Source organism: Amblyomma mixtum, chromosome 3 (assembly GCF_055824585.1).
Source record: "Amblyomma mixtum isolate Tamu chromosome 3, ASM5582458v1, whole genome shotgun sequence".
NCBI classification, from domain to species: Eukaryota; Metazoa; Arthropoda; class Arachnida; order Ixodida; family Ixodidae; genus Amblyomma; species Amblyomma mixtum.
The window spans coordinates 344,605,498-344,622,923 of record NC_143014.1 but is presented as its reverse complement, the minus strand read 5'-3'; the positions used below and the strand labels follow the sequence as shown (position 1 = coordinate 344,622,923).

The 17,426-nt window shown below is 45.9% G+C and overlaps 1 protein-coding gene across 6 annotated transcripts in view; it reads left to right on the top strand.

Annotated features, from left to right (window-relative positions):
* The first annotated feature begins 250 nt into the window (after positions 1-250).
* Positions 251-17,426, top strand: part of LOC149356205 (uncharacterized) — a 35,748-nt gene continuing 18,572 nt past the window's right edge. The window contains exons 1-5 of one of the 6 annotated variants that reach the window (XM_089584136.1): positions 251-471; positions 2,085-2,340; positions 4,383-4,739; positions 9,822-10,181; positions 16,347-16,724. In XM_089584136.1, the coding sequence (XP_089440262.1) occupies positions 2,086-2,340; positions 4,383-4,739; positions 9,822-10,181; positions 16,347-16,724 (1,350 nt within the window). In that variant the 5' untranslated portion in view covers positions 251-471; position 2,085. Of the gene's footprint in view, positions 472-2,084; positions 2,341-4,382; positions 4,740-9,821; positions 10,182-14,146; positions 14,195-16,346; positions 16,725-17,426 lie in introns of all 6 variants that reach the window. The other 5 variants (XM_089584134.1, XM_089584135.1, XM_089584138.1 and 2 more) reach the window with 5 other exon arrangements.

Below are 17,426 nucleotides of genomic sequence, written 5' to 3'. Positions count from 1 at the left end.
CGGATGGCAGCGCTATCTAGAAGTGAAAAATAAAAGCTGTTACTTGATAACGTTATTATGTTTTGAAAGCAGTTTTTTATTCTTTTTCTTCTTGTACTTCCTAACTTACCTTTTGAGGATCTGTTTCATTAATTTTTTTTTGCCAGAAGGTTGTTTGTTTACTAATAATTTATAACTTTGAAACAGAAACACAGTTTGCGCCATTGGTAGTGTCGCTGCAATCCGTAAACCTAAATTTTGGCCAATTTTAACCACCGTTTTTTTATGCATGAACCCTATGGGTTTCTTAACTGTAATATTCTTGGTGGCTCTGCGTAGATCAACAAACGGTTGCATCAATCAGTCGCCGCCGGCGCGTGCACCGCGGTAGTTGTGGCAGTGGAACGCGCTATCGTGGCTGCGCGTGCAAGCGTTCGATCTGCCACAAAGACGGCGACAGCAGTGGGTGCCATGCCGTGGTGAACTCTAAAGGTAAGGCACGGCGGGTTTATTTCTCGCATAATAAGGAGACTGTAATGAATTGTTAGCTTGTTAATCGTCTCGTTGCGCGCGGTCTTGCAATGCTTTCCTTGATGACGGTTACAGGGTGACACATATTCGCACACACCGTCGCGTTCGTTCTGCTGCCGCCTAGCTGCCGAACGTTTTGGGCCTCCCGATTTTTATGCTTACCCGATGCAGTCGGCACAGCATGCTTTGTCATGCCGCACCGGTCGCGCTACTGATATGACAGCTGTGTTCATTCATTTGATACAGCTTTCAAGCGTTCACATGTAACTGACGTGGCTCAGTTCTGGCTACTTCGAGGATGTTCTTAACTGTTGCTGCTGTTGTAGTGAGGACCCGTGCAGCCCGATCGCATGCATTTTCAGAGCTGTTCGTCGTCTGCTCTTCTGTCAAACTGCGTCTTTGCGTGAGCGCTGGTTAGGTTAGCGACATCGATATTTTTAGTTCGATTGTACGAACTGGCGGACGTTCGATCTTGTTTAGAGGCATGGCAAATCTGGGGCTGATTTGCAGTTTTTAGGGTGTATTCCGTTATAAGTTACGGCCTTTTATTGTGGCTCACCCGAGTGTTTCAGATGAGTCTCACGGCCCATATCGCCCATATGATTACAGGCGGGGAATGCAGTTGCGGAAAAGCAGTACAGACCAGCCGGTGTCGCTGCGCATTTTTGCCTTTTTCATAAAAGCGAATAATTTTTTTTTTCGCATATTCGAAGTTGCTATGTGTCACTTCTCGCATGAAACGTTTACGAGTACTTGCCTTTGGGAAAGAAATCCGCCGTTTTCGAAAGATGTAGCGCCCTCTGGGGAGAGGCGAAAATCCGTGTGCTAGTGTGTGAAATCGAACGCTCGTGGGAGAGGCAGGCGCGATCTGATTCGACAAGGAACCACCTGTGCAAGCGTAAGTGGCAAGTGTGCAAGCACTTGCTTACACGTGTTTTAAAATAAGTGTTTTTCATATCTACATAATATATATACAAAATATCTCTTTCAAAATATGTCTGGATGTGAGTCCTTCTGTTTAGAAACAGCCAGCACACTTACTTATTCTAGTATTACATCCTCAAAGGCCCAATTAAAGGAGTATTACATGAGACGAGTTCTGGGCACATGGTTGATTCGATGGATGATCTGAGTGATAAGTCTCGAATGAAGTACGACGGCATTGGGCAAGTCAGTCCAGTCCTTTGCAGTGCAGACAGAAAATGATGATAGATGAGCCCTTGTAAAGGCAAATACATTGAGCATGTTTATAATGCACCCTAACGATCGTGCACACAATGCGACAATAAATTTTTACAATGCCAGAATCTCGCCACCCCCCTATCTCGTATATACAGGGTCAATCACACTTAGAGGCAACACGGCTCCACGTGGCTGCGCACACGAGGAGCCGTGCTCCCTCTAAGTGTGATTGACGCTGTACATAGACAGGTAAACGTTTTATAGTGTGGTAATCTGTCGATACAGGCAAACTTCAATCTTGCTGCAACGGCCCTTCAGGCGTTTTAATAACAAGTTTGATGTTGCTGCTTACACTGAGGTCTGCCCCATGTGATTTGTTGTTGCGTGTGCAGAATGCGTTCCCAGCTGAAGTTTCAGCTGTCGTGGCTGATCGCGGAGAATGAGCACAGTCATGACTGGCGGCTCGCTGCCTACCGAGTCTTCTTTGCAAAGCAGGCGCCTCTCCTGGACTCCGATGCGTCGTTTGTGCTCAGCGAAGTGTACAGGAAACCCGTCAAGAACCTCTATGAAGAGGCCATATACCAGGTGGACTGCACGATTGAGTGGTCAGCCACTCTGTGGTTCAACCTGTCTTACAAGTACCAGCAGGTAGGGGCATGGTTCCGAGTTGGCCTGCACATATGGCTTATTTTATTTTCATTCATTTATTACTTGCTACTGGTGTTGTACAAGGTCTTGGACAGGAGGGGCAGAAAAATTAGTAGAAGGGGAGTAATTACTCATTGGCATCCACACAAGCCCAGCCATACAGGTACAGAGGTCAGTAAAGCTTTGTAGGGCGCTAGCTGGTTGTGCATACTGAGACTGGGGAGCGCTAGGTTCTATACAAGGGAACAACACACACAAAGGAACAACACGAGACACGAGCGCAATTTTTTTTACTTACAACTGAGTTTATTTTCGACATGGCATAAATTTATACATATCTTGTCATGGGACACACAAACATAAAAGCGTTAAAACCAGCCAAGATAGCCGAGCAATCGAAAACCATGCAAGATACAAGCTATCCTCGCAAGTCATGAATTTTAGATCTGACCAGCTAAAAACAATCGCTCGTGTCTTGTGTTGTTCCCTTGTCTTGAACCTAGCGCTCCCCAGTCTCAGTAGGTACAGAGGAAAGCTGTAAAGCTTCCGAAGAAACTGCTTAGTTAAAGAAAAGTTCATCCTGGACCTACGAAGTCTCTGTGGAAGTTGTATACATTTCCTTTGTAGCAGTACGGCTGCACTTGGGCGGGTGCCAGTGATAATAGACACTTTGAGTTGGGCGTATGCAGTGAGCTAGCATACGCAGCGACTCTGCGGGCAACGAATGTGCATGCACAGAACACTGCATATCTCGCAGTGGAGCTCTAAGCCCCTTTCAATATGTAGGCCAGTTTTTTGCCATCCCTCATGACTGTCATTGCATCAGGGTTACTTCCATTACAACATGCCATGAAATGCTACCGTTGAACAGCTTTCTTGCACAAAAAGATAGCGTGCTTGGGAGTGTATATTCCCCCCCCAAAAAAAATATATAATGGGTTGTTTGTGTGGGAGGAATGTGCTCTTGTAAATCTCACTGTCAAGAAAAAAAAATGGAACTGCATTAAGAGACTCTGTGCATGATTGCTTGCAGTTGGCCAAGCATAATGAATGTTGTACATGCTGTGCTTTGGCTGCCACCCTAGGTTCTAGCGTGTGTATGATTAGTGTGGTTAGTCTGTGGCAGTATGATTAGTAAAAAAATAAAGTGGTTGAAGGAACTGTGGGAGAGGATTAAGGCATGCTTACGTGCTTGGAGAAACTAAAAACTAAAAAAGCACTCAGAGTAAACCAGGGTTTCTTAGGAACCCAGTTTGAATACCCAGGTATACTGAACATGCCTATATGTCCTCATGTTCCTGGCACGATCACGTGGTTCTTTGGAGTAAACAACCTCACGTGGTGATGACGGGAAGGATGGTTTATTGGTTTATTGGGGCTTAATGCCCCAGAGCGACTCAGGCTATGAGGGACAGCGTAGTGAAGGGCTCCGGAAATTTCGACCACCTGGGGTTCTTTAACGTGCACTGACATCGCCCAGTAGACGGGCCTCTAGAATTTCGCCTCCATCGAAATTCAGCCGCCGCGACCGGGATCGAACCCGCGTCTTTCGGGTCAGCAGCCGAGCGCCGTAACCACTGAGCCACCGCGGTGGGGTAAAACGAGAAGGATGGCAGATGGTCCATGGGCTTGCAGCGATGATTACGCGCTTAGTTTTGGCAAGTTTCACAAGCTTCGAGGTGTGACGTTGCACAATATCTGTCGTGTGATGTCCCTAAGAAACCCTGGGTTACTTGGAGTGCTTTTTGGTTTCCCCAGGCACATAAGCATGCCTTAATCCTCTCCCACCGTTCCTTCAACCACTATTTTTTTACTAATCGTACTGTCACAGATTAACCACACTAATCATACACACACGCTAGAACCTAGGGTGGCAGCCAAAGCACGGCATGCGCAACATTCATTATGCTTGGCCAACTGCAAGCAACCTAGGTGGCGTGATGTTGCGCAATATCTGTCGTGTGATTTTGCACAATCCCTGTCGTGTGATGTTACATAATCTGGCATGTGATGGTCATGGTTGTTTCCACATTGCCGCACAGGTGGGCCAGGCATGGTGTAAAGCAGGCAGGGAAAACATGAAGCAGGACGGTGGGGGGCTTTTCCAGTGGTTGATGCCCAGCCCCGTTGAGGCCTTTCCACTGGCCACCCACCCGGTCGACCGAGATGTCGCCTTGTTCTCCGTCTCGTTCGGCACGCTGGTGGGACTGGAGACATTTGTCGAGCACCAGCTCTTTTCAAGGCGGAAGGTGAAAGACCACCGCAACTACCACATAGGTGCAACGTTCCAACACGACCAGCGGTCCCTACATGTTGACCTCCACCTCAACCACCACAGTGCCTGTCCACAGCGAGTTGCGGAGTACCGATTTGTGGTGCCATACACCAACATCCTCAAGGTGCGTGGATTCTCCAGGGCATGTGCGGTCTTTTCTTTTATTATTTTTGGACAGGAGAAATCATGCATGAGCACTGGTCGTGTGGTTAGCTAGCAGGCTAGTAACAGATTCAACTCAATGCAGTACGTTATTGCAGATGACAGAATGCATGCAATGTACAAAATATCCAAGGAACAAGTAACTCCAAGTCTACATATACTAGAATACTATACTTATCTTCTATGCCTGCTCTCATTAGATATAGCTGTTACATAACTGTAAACAAGGGCAACGGGCAGAGTAGAAATTACCTACCACTTCTGCACAGTTAGGTAGTCTTCCGCAGACATGTTTGCAGAATTGCCTTTGTTTATTAGTAACAAATAACAGAAAACCATCCGATGACAGGATTTCAGCTTGCAGCGTTGTGTGCACACCATGTTGCAGCATGCCCGCTGTGTCCTTGACAGGATGAGTTTTTCGTGTCCTATCCACAGTCAGTCTATCCGCGGCATTTTAAAGAACCAAGGTAGGACTTCGCAAATATGCAAAATGTAGATGCTGCTTTTATTGCAAATTGGACATCTTTTAATTAACAAGCGATCATCGTTAATAAATATATTGGTGATAGAGCCTAGTGCTACAAAGTGGCTTTTCGTTTCTCATTCTTTATGCAGGGAAGTTCTACATGATGTAAGCTAGAGTGTACACTAAACCTTTTAGTGCAATAGTACTATTGACTTCGGTGAAGGTCTTCAAGGTAAATGCTTTCAGGGTAAATACCTTTGTGGTATAGGTCTCTTCATCAAAGGCCATTCTGGCTAAATGCCTTTGTCCAGCTTTAGGCCAAAGGCCTTTTGGTAGTTTTTTAGGCCAAGTGCCTTTAGCACGCCAGGACCTTAAGTGCCCACTGCACATTATTCCGCTCTTAGCCATGCTAAGCTGTCTACTGCTTTTTGTTAACTCAAAGCCCCAAGAACAGAGAAAAATTTATAGTTAAAACCTTGTGGAAATAAGTAAGCAAAGTACAGAAATTTTCATTGTTCTGATCATACATTTTAAAAATAAGTCTTATCTTTACTTTGCAGTGCAAATTTTACCATGCTGACTGAGCTCTTAACTTGTAATAAAAGCAGTACCCCTTTTCCCGCAGTTAGGTTGGTCGGTTGGTTTATGGGGTTTAACGTCCCAAAGCGACTCAGGCTATGAGAGACGCCGTAGTGAAGGGCTCCGGAAATTTCGACCACCCGGGATTCTTTAACGTGCACTGACATCGCACAGTACACAGGCCTCTAGAATTTCTCCTCCAAAGAAATTCGACCGCCGCGGCCGGGATCGAACCCACCTCTTTCGGGTCAGTAGCCGAGCACCGTAACCAGAAGTTGAGCTTCATTGCTCTTCTGGCTCAATAATGGCTCTTTTTCAACGAAACACTTAAATGGCCTGCTTTTTTGACTCTAAGTGTGTGCTTCGATTAGACGCTTCATCGCTGAAGTGGGTGCATCTAGCTGATGAAATTGGGGACAGCACGCAAACAGGAAAAAGCACAAGAACGCACCCAGACAAACATTCTGCATGTTGTCGGTGGATATGGAAGAGCAAGAAACAACATTCTGTAATTAGATTGTGTGGTCACAACTGCCTTCTAAGTGATAGCTCGAACAATGCTTGCTGCTAACCTAGGGGGGGGGGGAGAGGCCAGAGGCTCTTGCTTTTTTTCTACACATCCCCCTCTTTGGACCTGCCCAGTTGCCTGGGTAATGGAGTCTATTGTCAGGTTATGCAAAGCTGGTACAGGAATTGCTCGATGCACAGAGCAGTAGAGAGAGGATGCTTGGAGTGCACATCGAGGCCGACTATCACAGACTTGCTTGTTGTTCCATGGTATGGTTTGCTGCCTTATCTTACCGGTTTCTTGCTGGTATCTTACCGGTACTCACCTATGGGGCAGAACCGTGGAGGCTAATGAGAAGGGTTCAGCTCAAGCTAAGGACAACGCAGCGAGCTACGGAAAGATAAATGATAGTAGGTGTAACGTTAAGAGATCGGAAGTGGGCGGAGTGGGTGAGAGAACAAACGCGGGTTAATGACATCCAAGTTGAAATCAAGAGGAAGAAATGGGCTTGGGCAGGGCATGTAATGCGAAGGCAAGATGACTGGTGGTCCTTAAGGGTGACGGAGTGGATTCCAAGGGAAGGCAAGCGTAGCAGGGGGCGGCAGAAAGTAAGGTGGGCAGGTGAGATTTAGAAGTTTGCAGGGATATGGTTGCCGCTACTAGAAAAGGACAGGGTTAATTGGAGAGACATGGGAGAGGCCTTTGCCCTGCAGTGGGCGTAGTCAGGCTGATGATGATGATGAAGGTGGTGGTTTGCTGCGTGACCTGCAGGCCTGGCAAACCACTGGCTGATGGCATTTTGTTTTTTGAGTTTTGACGTGCCATGTCTGGAGATATTCACAAAAACCTTTTGAGGTACAACTGGTGACATACACATTGTAGCTATTGGTGTTTATAGTCCAACGTGAAAAACCTTAGGCCTAATCAACATTTCTAGGTACTATGTGGACTTGAGTGAATGAAGGGGCTTGCTTCAGCATAGATCTTAAGGCTTCTAATGCTGTTTTGGCTTTCCTTCGTTATTTGTGGCCCCCCTATTTTCTATTTGTCATTTCCTGTATTCTTCATTGCAGGTACCATTGTGTTGAGCCTTTTGCTGTTCGTGGGCAACTGATAATAATGAGTAATGATAAAATTATTTAATGTGTTCAACAGAAAACACATTCACTGTACATTGCACTGGAGGATAAAGTTATGGTGGAAAGGGTGTATACAGAAGCAGCAGCATGGTCAGTGAACAATATTAGAACCTCTTACAGGGGGGGCTAGGTGTTTTTAGGCCTGTAGATGTTAAGAATTTTATACTCTTTGGTGATGGAGTTCAATTTAAGACCAAAAACTTCGGAAGGGAGCAAGTCAACTGCTAAGCTGCCATTCATGGAAGGAGAACACCCAGGAGTGCGAACTCCATCGGGGCCGTCCTGAGCAAACAGTCTGATCACGTCATGCGAAAAGGAAACACCAGTAGAACCGTACACATTAACAGTGACTAGCCACACTAAATACAAGGTAACCAATCTGCATTATTCACAGTGGAAATGCTCGCTGAATAAGTTTCAAAGTTTGTTTCCCATCTAACAATACAGATGGAGTAATCATAGAAATTGCTGCCCTTAAGCAGTTTGACGAGTCTGCGATCCTAATGATTGGCAGGGAGGCAGCATGAGAGTTTATACAATTTTAAAAACAAGCACATCAAGGAAACAGCAAAGAATGCTCAAAACAGCAATATGTATACATAAGGAAACTTAAACCACGTTATTAAAAAACAAATTATGAAGTTCTCAGTGTGAACAGGAAAACAAATCGAAATTAATGTGAATATACCTATTTAGAAGAGATGGAAGAGTGCATTAGAGCATTCTTTAACAAGATTTAGTCGGGGTGTCGGCACTGTCCATTCTTCGCCATGTTTGTTGGATACACCGATTCTTTTTTCTTTAGTTCTGCTAAATTGTTAAGATTTGTTATATTATTCTTGATTTCTGTTTTGAAAGTGACACTAAGGCGATACAATGATTATGTGCTTTAATGACTCTGGAATGACGAAAGAAAGTTGCACCTGGATGTCGGGACGGTGAATTAAATATATGTATTTCGGAGATATTTTTGCATTAAGGGGGGGAAGAGGGTCTTTGAAATAAATTTTTATTAAGGAAGTCACAACTATAAAATCTTAAGGAAACATGTATTTTTGCATGCTGATTACAAATATGTAATTTAATTTTATCTACAACAAGTCCTTGTGCACTTATGCAATATGTTAGGTATCTTTTGGTGATAGTTTCAAAGAAATTCTGCTGCAGGGAACTTGTTAATGCCATTGGTTTCTCTTAACGTCAAACTGTGCAATAAGGGTAAAATTATCATCCTGACTGTTATAGATAGTGAGTTATAGGATTTTGAAATCATCAGTTTCTTCCCGTTTGTGAAGTGGCAAATTCAAAACCCTGCAACTTGACTTCTACGATAGGCAGGATAATAATTCTGCCCTTATTGTATAGTCTGATGTCAAGACAAGCCAATGGCATGCGTCCTAGCAAGTTTCCGCAGCAAATTTTATTGAAAGCTCTTGGCAAAAAGTTAAATAACATATTACATAAGTGCGCAAGGACTTGTTTTATATAAAATTAAATTACATGTTTGGAATCAGCATGCAAAAGTACATGATTCTTCAAGATGCCATTATTGTGGCTTCATTAACAAAAATGATTTTTTTCTAAGACCAGCTTCCCCCTTTAAATGAATGTGTTCAAGGTTAGTGAATGTTGTAGTACCCCCCACTAACTGGCAGTAGCTTTAATGCGAGTTGAATACTGAATACTGGTCAAATGTTTAGGGGTATCCCCCAAGGCAGAGTAGATTCGTGATAAGGGAGTAATTACTGATTGACATCCACCCGAGCGCAGCCATACGGCTGCAAAGGAAAGCTTTGCAGCTTTCACAGAAACTCTGCAGTTAAAGAAAAATTCGTCCTGGTCCGGGGTTCGAACCCGGGACCACCGCTTCACCGGAGCAGTCGCTGTACCAATTGAGCTAACCGGGACGGCAAGCTTATGGTAGGGCAAGAGCGAATTGATCAATAACTTGAAGTGGGAACTGTGTTGGCCAAAATTTTTGACCAACACAGTTCCCATTTCAAGTTATTCATCAATTCGCTCTCGCCCTACCGTAAGCTTGCCGTCCCGGTTAGCTCAATTGGTAGAGCGAGTGCTCCGGTGAAGCGGAGGTCCCGGGTTCGAACCCCGGACCAGGACAAATTTTCCTTTAACTACGAAGTTTCTGAGCAAGCTGCATAGGTTTCCTTTGTAGCCGTATGGCTGCGCTCGGGTGGATGTCAATGAGTAATTACTCCCTTATTACAATATTGAATACTGAATATTGAAGCAACAGGAAATGCTTTAGTAGTGTCCATGTTCTTGGAAATTTTATCTCAATGCCTGTTGGTAAATGCAGTGTAATCTCTTTAATTTGAACCGACCCGCCAGGTGCTGATCAACGTCAAGAAGCGCTTGGTGGAGTTGTTCCTCCACCTAAAGATACCAGCCATGTTGATGGGGGCGGTAGTGAACAAATATCATGCGAAGCCCGGCACAGCAGCGGCAGCGGCTCCGCTTCGGTGGGAACGCTACCTCAGCCTAGGCTGCAAGTGTCTCGGTGGCTGTGTGGAGGGTACCTCGCTGTGCGGAGGCCTCATCCTCAAGCTGGTCATCCGGGACCACTCCCTGGCATGGCGGGTGGTTGGGCGGCTCTCCCAGCGCTGCACCCACGGCACCCTCTTTTGCTACGCTGCGGTCCATACCCACTGCCCCAATGTGACTGCCAGGTGCAGGACCGTCGAGATCCAGGTATGGTCAGCGCGAATGGAAAGGACTTGCAGGCACCATGTTTTTTGGTGCCATGGTTTTTCTTTTGATTGTAAAAAAATGGCTGTGGCTTAGCTTGGTTAAGCCCGGTAATTGCGAAAGCAATATCCGTAGCTACGCCATGGTTCAGCTGGTAGTGTAGCTGGTGGTGGTGCTTGTGGTTAGACTTGTGGTGATGCATCGGTTATACAATCCAATCCAGTCCATTGAAATCCAATTCAATCCAATCCAATGCAATTAAATCCAATGTAATCCAATCCAATCTAATGCAACGCTGAAGTGGTCGTGTGTAGATTACCGTTATCCCGGTGTGTGATGAAGAGCGCTGAAAGGCGTGCGGCGGGCGCAGGAGTTAGGCAGCAGCCACCACGCGCGGCCTCGCCTCGCGACGGCACAAGTTGGAGCCCTGCTCTTGCAGCTGTGACGTCACACCGCTAGCCGCGCCGCTCAAGGTCAATGGTAGCTACCGCGGCCTCACCACGCGCGGAGCTGAAAGTGAAAGTAGTATTGCTTTTGCAATAAAATTTCAGTATACATGGATCACCACGTACCATATTTAGTCGCATAATTTGCGTGTTTCTTCTTTATATTAAGAGGGGAGACTGGTCTTGAAAAAAAAACATTAATGAAGTCACAGTTAAGAAATCTTTAGGGATTATGTATTTTTGTGTGCCGATTCTAAATATGTCATTTAATTTTATGTAAAACAATTCCTCGAGCACTTATGTAATTTTTATGCATGTATTTTTGAAAAGCTTCGAAAAAAATTTCTTGCGGGGAACTTTCTGAAATGTATGCCATTGGGTTCTCTTGACTCCAAGAAATGCAGTAAGGGTAAAATTGACTGAGGGTTAATTGACTTCCTGGCTATCATAGAACTTGAGTTGTAGGGTACTGAAGCTGCCACTTCAGAAACAGGAATACACGCTTTTCTTTTAATTTCTGAAGCGACAACTTCAATACCCTATAACTTAGGTTCTATGATAGGCAGGAAGACAATTTTACCCTTATTCCATCCCTTGGTATCAAGAGAACCCAATGGCATACATTTCAGCAAGTTTCCGACAGCAAATTTTCTTCAAAACTGTTCGCAAAATACTTGCATAAAAGGTGCAGAAGTGCTCAAGGAATTGTTCTACATGAAACTAAAAGACATATCTAGAATGAGCTCACAAAAATACATGTGCCCTGAAAATTTCATAACTATGGCTAGATTAGTAAAATTTTCTTTTCAAGACCAGGCTCCCCCCTTAAGGTTTCAAAAAAGGGGGTGTGCAAATTACGCTCAAATTTTTGTGACACTCAAAAAAAGCTGCAAAGGTCATAACATACTGTATATACTAAAAACTAAACATGTTGACAGATTTGCGTGTCTGGTTGGGTTTGATGGCTTCATTATAAGTAAACTCTGATACATCTCCAACCAAAAACTTTAATTTGAAACCCAATGTTTGGAGCCTTCTCGGCTCTTTCTTCAGGGGTGACTGGAGGCAGTAGCTAGCGTCTTTAAGTATGCATGGCGGAGAGCCGGAGGTAAAAAAAATGGTCATGCGAAAGGCACAGGGGAGGGGTGGTGGAGTTAAGGCTGTCAGTCACGTTGTCAGAATGTGCGGAGGCAGTCAATGGTGACTTGGCTTCTCTGAGCTACTTCACTTCACTTCACTTTATTACCTTAAAGGCCCCCAGGATTGGGGGTATTACATAAGGGGTATTACATAAGAGCGGAGTTCCTGTGTATATACTACGGGCAGGCTTCCTTTTGTGTGGTCAATGCTGTTCGGGGTAGTTGGAATGTGCCAGGAGTCATGTAAGAGCCTTTCTTGGTAATTTGTTTCGGTTCCGAGGATTTCAAACTAAGGTTCTCGATTGGGGATGTGTCAGAGTTTATTGTAAGCAATAATATATGCTGTACATTGCCACCTATTCTTAGACCCCCTCCCCATCTCGCGCCCATCATTGGCCAAAAAAAAAGAAAAAAAAAATTACTCGAAATGTAAGGCGCATACTGCCTCCTGCCCCGCCCGGTGTTTCATAGTCCCCCCGCAGGATGGCATGGTGGCGGTGCACAGCTCAAAGCAATGAACGTATTATGATATAGTCGCGAAACCAGCAGTGGGAGGCGAAGGAGAGAACTGGCAATAAAACGGTGCCCTCACGTGCGGGGCCCGGCTGACTAACCGCAAACTGAGCAGCAAGCAGTTCGGTAGTTTTGGATTTGAGCGTGCGCACAAAAAGACGAAGGTTGTAGCTTTTATTGTCAGAGAGTGTCTGCACCAAACACATGGTGGCACACACGCTTTTTTCGCTGCCGTGCAAGCGTTGTAAAGAAACAAAGAGGTATAGAGAAGTTGTGCACCCGCACAACGGCTAGGCTTTTAAGAGAAAGGAAGAATACGAGAAACGGCAGACAGACATAAACCAAAGCCACAAAGCGGTCCAGGCACTTCTGGTGAAGACTTAATGCCGACAAAAGCCACAACCCTCTTAGTTACCAGCGGCTTAGCAAGGAGTCGGCGGGTTTGACAGTAAGTCTGCTGCTCTTCAAAGCAATCGCCACTTTATAACTGCTTGTGGAACCTTTTAGAGGGAAAAGCTCTACTACTCCCATGCTGAGCCTGAAGGTCATCTGGCTCTGAGATTTGACCTCTGATGGGAGGTGCATGCATGTGACTATGATGTCATGCCATGTGACTCGCCTATGCCGCAGCTGCGCTCTTGGCAGTCACGTCCACCACTGCGCCGGCTGCTTTTCAGCCGTTCCTCCTCGCCACTTGTGGGATGTGATGTGTCACGTGATTCGCTCTTGCACTTGGCAGTCACGTCCGCCGCTCTGGACGCTCGCTCTTGCACTCGTGGCAAGTGGTGCATCACGTGGCAGGCGATGCATCACGTGCCACGAGTACGAGGTTCCTGGCTTTGAACAGAAAGAATGTAGTCAGAGTTTTGACAGTGCACATTTATTCAACATATTGCCCCCTGAGTCTGATATGCGCTTGTTGCATCGTTCTTTCAGCTTTTCTAGTCTATTTAAAAAAAAAATTATGTGATAAGTCGTCAAACCAGCTTTCAGCAGCAAGTTTGACGTCAGCAGTGTCGTCCAAATGACGACCCTTCAGATGTTTCTTCAAGTTGGGGAACAGATGGTAGTCAGAAGGAGCCAGGTCAGGTGAATAGGGGGTATGGTGGACCAATTGGAAACTGAGGGCTTTCAGTTTGACAGCCACAAATTTGGACGTGTGCGGAGGTGCATTGTCCTGCAACAAAAGGATTCCTTTGTTCAGCTTTCCCCGGCGTTTCGTCTAATTTCCTCTATCAGCTTGTCGAGGAGGCCAGCGTAATATAACCCACTTATACTACAGCCCTGAGATAGGTAGTCCACCGACAGCACACCATCTTTATCCCAGAAAATTGACGCCATGACTTTTTTGGCCGATTTCTGTGCGCGGAATTTCTTCGGCCGCGGGGACCCACTGAGGTGCCATTCCTTTGACTGTTCCTTGGTTTCGGGATGATAAATGTGGGGCCATGCTTCATCCTCAGTCACTAATCTATCCAAAAAGTGTTTTGTAGAATCAAAATTGGTCAAAACAGCCTGAATGCCTCAACTCGAGCCTCCTTCTGTTCACTGTTCAAGCATTTCGGCACCAACTTCGCTGATAGCTTGCGCATGTCTAGGATATTGGTAATAATAAAACCAATGCGTTCCTGGGAGATGTCCAGTATCTGGGCTATCTTTTTGGCGGATATTCGCCGATCCTCAAGAATCAGCTTATGGACAGAACCGCTTGTTGTCGGGTCTGTTGAGGTTGTGGGGCACCCACTACGAGACTCATCTTCAACAGTGAAATGACCAACCTTGAAACGAGGAACCCAAGATTTGACAGTGCTGTAGGAAGGACGCTTCTGCCGTAGTGTTTGTGACATCTCACTGTGAATGTCTTTTGCAGACTTTCCCTGCAGAAACAAAAAGTTCATCACGACCCGTAACTCCACAGGTGTGAAACTTGCTTGTGCCTCTGCCATCTCACGTTCTACCTGAAATTCAAGATAGTTATAAAAATCAGAAACATCTGATTCTTACAGAGTTACATAAACAGACATCATGCATTTTTGTGGTACCAAACTAATTTTTCAATTTGACGTCAAAGGGGGCAAAGCCAGGAACTTCTCAGCATCCCCTCGTACAAGAGTGAGCGTCCAGAGCAGCGTTCAGCGCAGTGGCAGACGTGACTGCCAAGTGCAAGAGTGAATTTGCCCCCTCTTATATAATTGCAGTGCTTGCCGACAGAGCTTTCTTTCACTCTGTATATCCTGGCTGAGCTGAGTTGATAAAAGCACGCTTTCTGAGGCAAGTAGAGTAAATGCCACTCATTCCCTGGTTGGTGTGTTGTTTTTACTTAAAAATACATATACCGTAAAAACCCGCGTATAATACGAACCCGAATATAATACGGGGCTAAGATTTAGAGACGCGAAATGGGAAAAAAAGTTTCACCCGCGTATAATACGAGTAACACAAGCTCATAGAAGACATTTATTCAAATCGCATCCCGCACTTCACTTCAATTACTTTGTTCTTCAGTAGCGCTTTCTTCGAACATTTCTTTGTCCGACAAATCATCCCAAATGTACTCATCTTCCGTGCCATCGAGGGCGTTCGAGATGCCGCACTTCTTAAGCCCGCTTCAGCCGCCCGGTTGGCGTCACTGCAGGCTCACCTGAGCGCATCCACTCTGCGTAGCACCGCCTGACTGCGTCCTTGAACGGTTTGTTTACACAACCATCAAACGGCCGCGAAAGCTTTGTCGCATTCCGCTGCACGCGAAAAGGGCTTCTTTCTGTTGTGGCCATCCACGAATGCTTCCTTCGACGACACCAAACTGCCTCCCGGACGCACCGTTGCCGATGTTCTCCGCAGCCAAAATCGCTTGAAAGTAGTCGAGTACTGTTTTCGAGACCGTGACATCGTGCTCTCTAAAACAATATCCACTTCACGAAGCGTGCCTTACATGCTAGCACGTGTGTTGTCAACAGGCGCACGGCACACCGTGACCCCCCGGCGCACCCAACGGATCAACAAAGAAACGACGTCGTGACGTCGTTTGTCGAGAGTAACGAAGCCAAGCCGTAGCCACGCGCCAATAGCGAAGCGAAGCCATAGCCACGCCGCAAAAACGAAACCAAAACATCGAGCAACTTCGAAAATTTTTGTTCGGATCCGCAAATAGTACGAGGCGGAAATTTAGGACGCTAATTATGGGAAAAAACCTCGTATTATACGCGGGTTTTTACGGTATATACATATATATATATTTCGCGCATTGCGTACATGGGCTGCATCCCGAAAACTGGTCCTCTGATCTGGAAAGAAAGCGGGGTCCTTGCATGCGTTTATCCAGTAAACTAGGCGCAGTCTACGGGAGACCACTTTTCTGTCAAAAATGAGTTGGGCAGACGGGGCTGTGCCTGAATAAAAATTTCGTGAACACTGATGTGCATGCCAGCGAATGAGAAAACCTGGAGACTTGGCAACGTATTGTGTGTGAGATATTGGTGTATGTTGGGTTTAGAAAAGAGCGATGGTACAAAAAGCCAATGAAAGAGAGAAAAATGTCAATTATGTGATGTGATAAAGGTGGGGTTGGTCATTGGCGAGTGAGAAGAACCGCTCTAGAAATCTGTTGAAAAATGGAGCATAGATCTTGGAAGGAGTCATGTTGGACCAATCTCTCCTTACATTTCGCACTTAACACATTTCTGTTTATTTGTTACTCAGTTCTGTTTGCTCTCCCCCCCCCCCAACTTGACAGACAGCATGTATAAGAGACCTAAATGGTGTCTGATAACACCGGTTACAGCATAGATCACTGTTTGCATAGATCCTTTAGCTGCAATATCGCTTTGTAGACAGCAGTTTATGCTTAACTGTCCAGTAGTGGACAACACGAAGTGTACCGGGGAGGGGGAGCATCAGGGTGCTTAGCCAACGTTTCGGCATGAGGACTTGTCGTTGTCCCCCCTCCGCTCCCTTTTTCACTTCTTCGTATTTTCAGAAAACCCATCTTCCTGCCTTCTCCCTACCGAATCTAGTGATAGGTCCTTCTTTGCACTGTGTGGCCCACAAGTCAAGGGTGGTGGGGATCGCAGCACAACTCTCGGCTACACTTGGCTGTGCAGAAGCGGTGCGAGTCCATCCAGAAGATCCTGCCGTTCTCCTGCGCCTATGCCTTCAAGGCCACCCTGCACATCACCTTTGACCAGATGGTGCTCATGTCCGAGATGGCGTTCGGCACGCTCATGCGGGAGCTCGAACAGCAGTCGAGGAAGGAGCAGTCCATGGTGGAGCGGGCACTCAGCCACATCGTGTCCAGCATCGACGCGGGAAATGTCGTGCTGTTCAAGCAGGTGCTCGAGGCTTGCTGCGCCCTCTTTCGGGACGAGAAGCCCCCACAGCTTGCTCGCGGCACCTGTCTTGTTCGGAGCGTGTTCATCACGCCAGGGCGAATCTTTCTGCGTCCTTCACAGGTGTGGCGCTTGACTGTGTCATTTTTTTAATGCTAGTTCTTACGGTTCCTGTCGAGGAATTACAGGGATTAGTCGGCAGGCTCTGTATCAATGCATATGTTAGTCTGCAGAAAGACAAGGTCTGAAAAATGTCTTTTCCCTAAAACTGAATCGTAGCAACCTGCTATAGTAAACTTGGTTATAGTAAAACCTCGGATATATACTAAAGTGAAGCTGTGGTCCCATTTCGCCTTCCATAGATGGCTGTGCATTTTTTTTTGCTTATAGTAATTTTTTCGAAGAAATGGCTTTAGTAAAGAGCGTCTGGCTGAATTGTAGCACCCTCCTATAGTGAACTCGGTTACAGTGAAAACTCGGATACAGTTAAGTGAAGCTGCGGTCCCATTTTGCCTTCCATAGCTATACGGCTGTACATTTTTTTTTGTTATAGTGACTTTTTCGAAAAAACTGCCATAGTAAAGATCGTCTGGTCGTGGCGATGTACTCCCCGTGCAATGATGACATTACGGCATGCGTGAAGTGTAGGATCGCGAGGCAAATAAATACCGAAGGCGCTCTTTGAGGTGGCTTCACCATCAAGCTAAGTTGTTGCGAGAAGAAGCCAACTTTTTGAAGACCTTCAGGCCGTGAGGCAAAGCGTGCAGCGCGCGCAGGAAAAGTAAAGCTGGGTATGAACGTAGAAAGAAGGCGGCGCGGGCATGC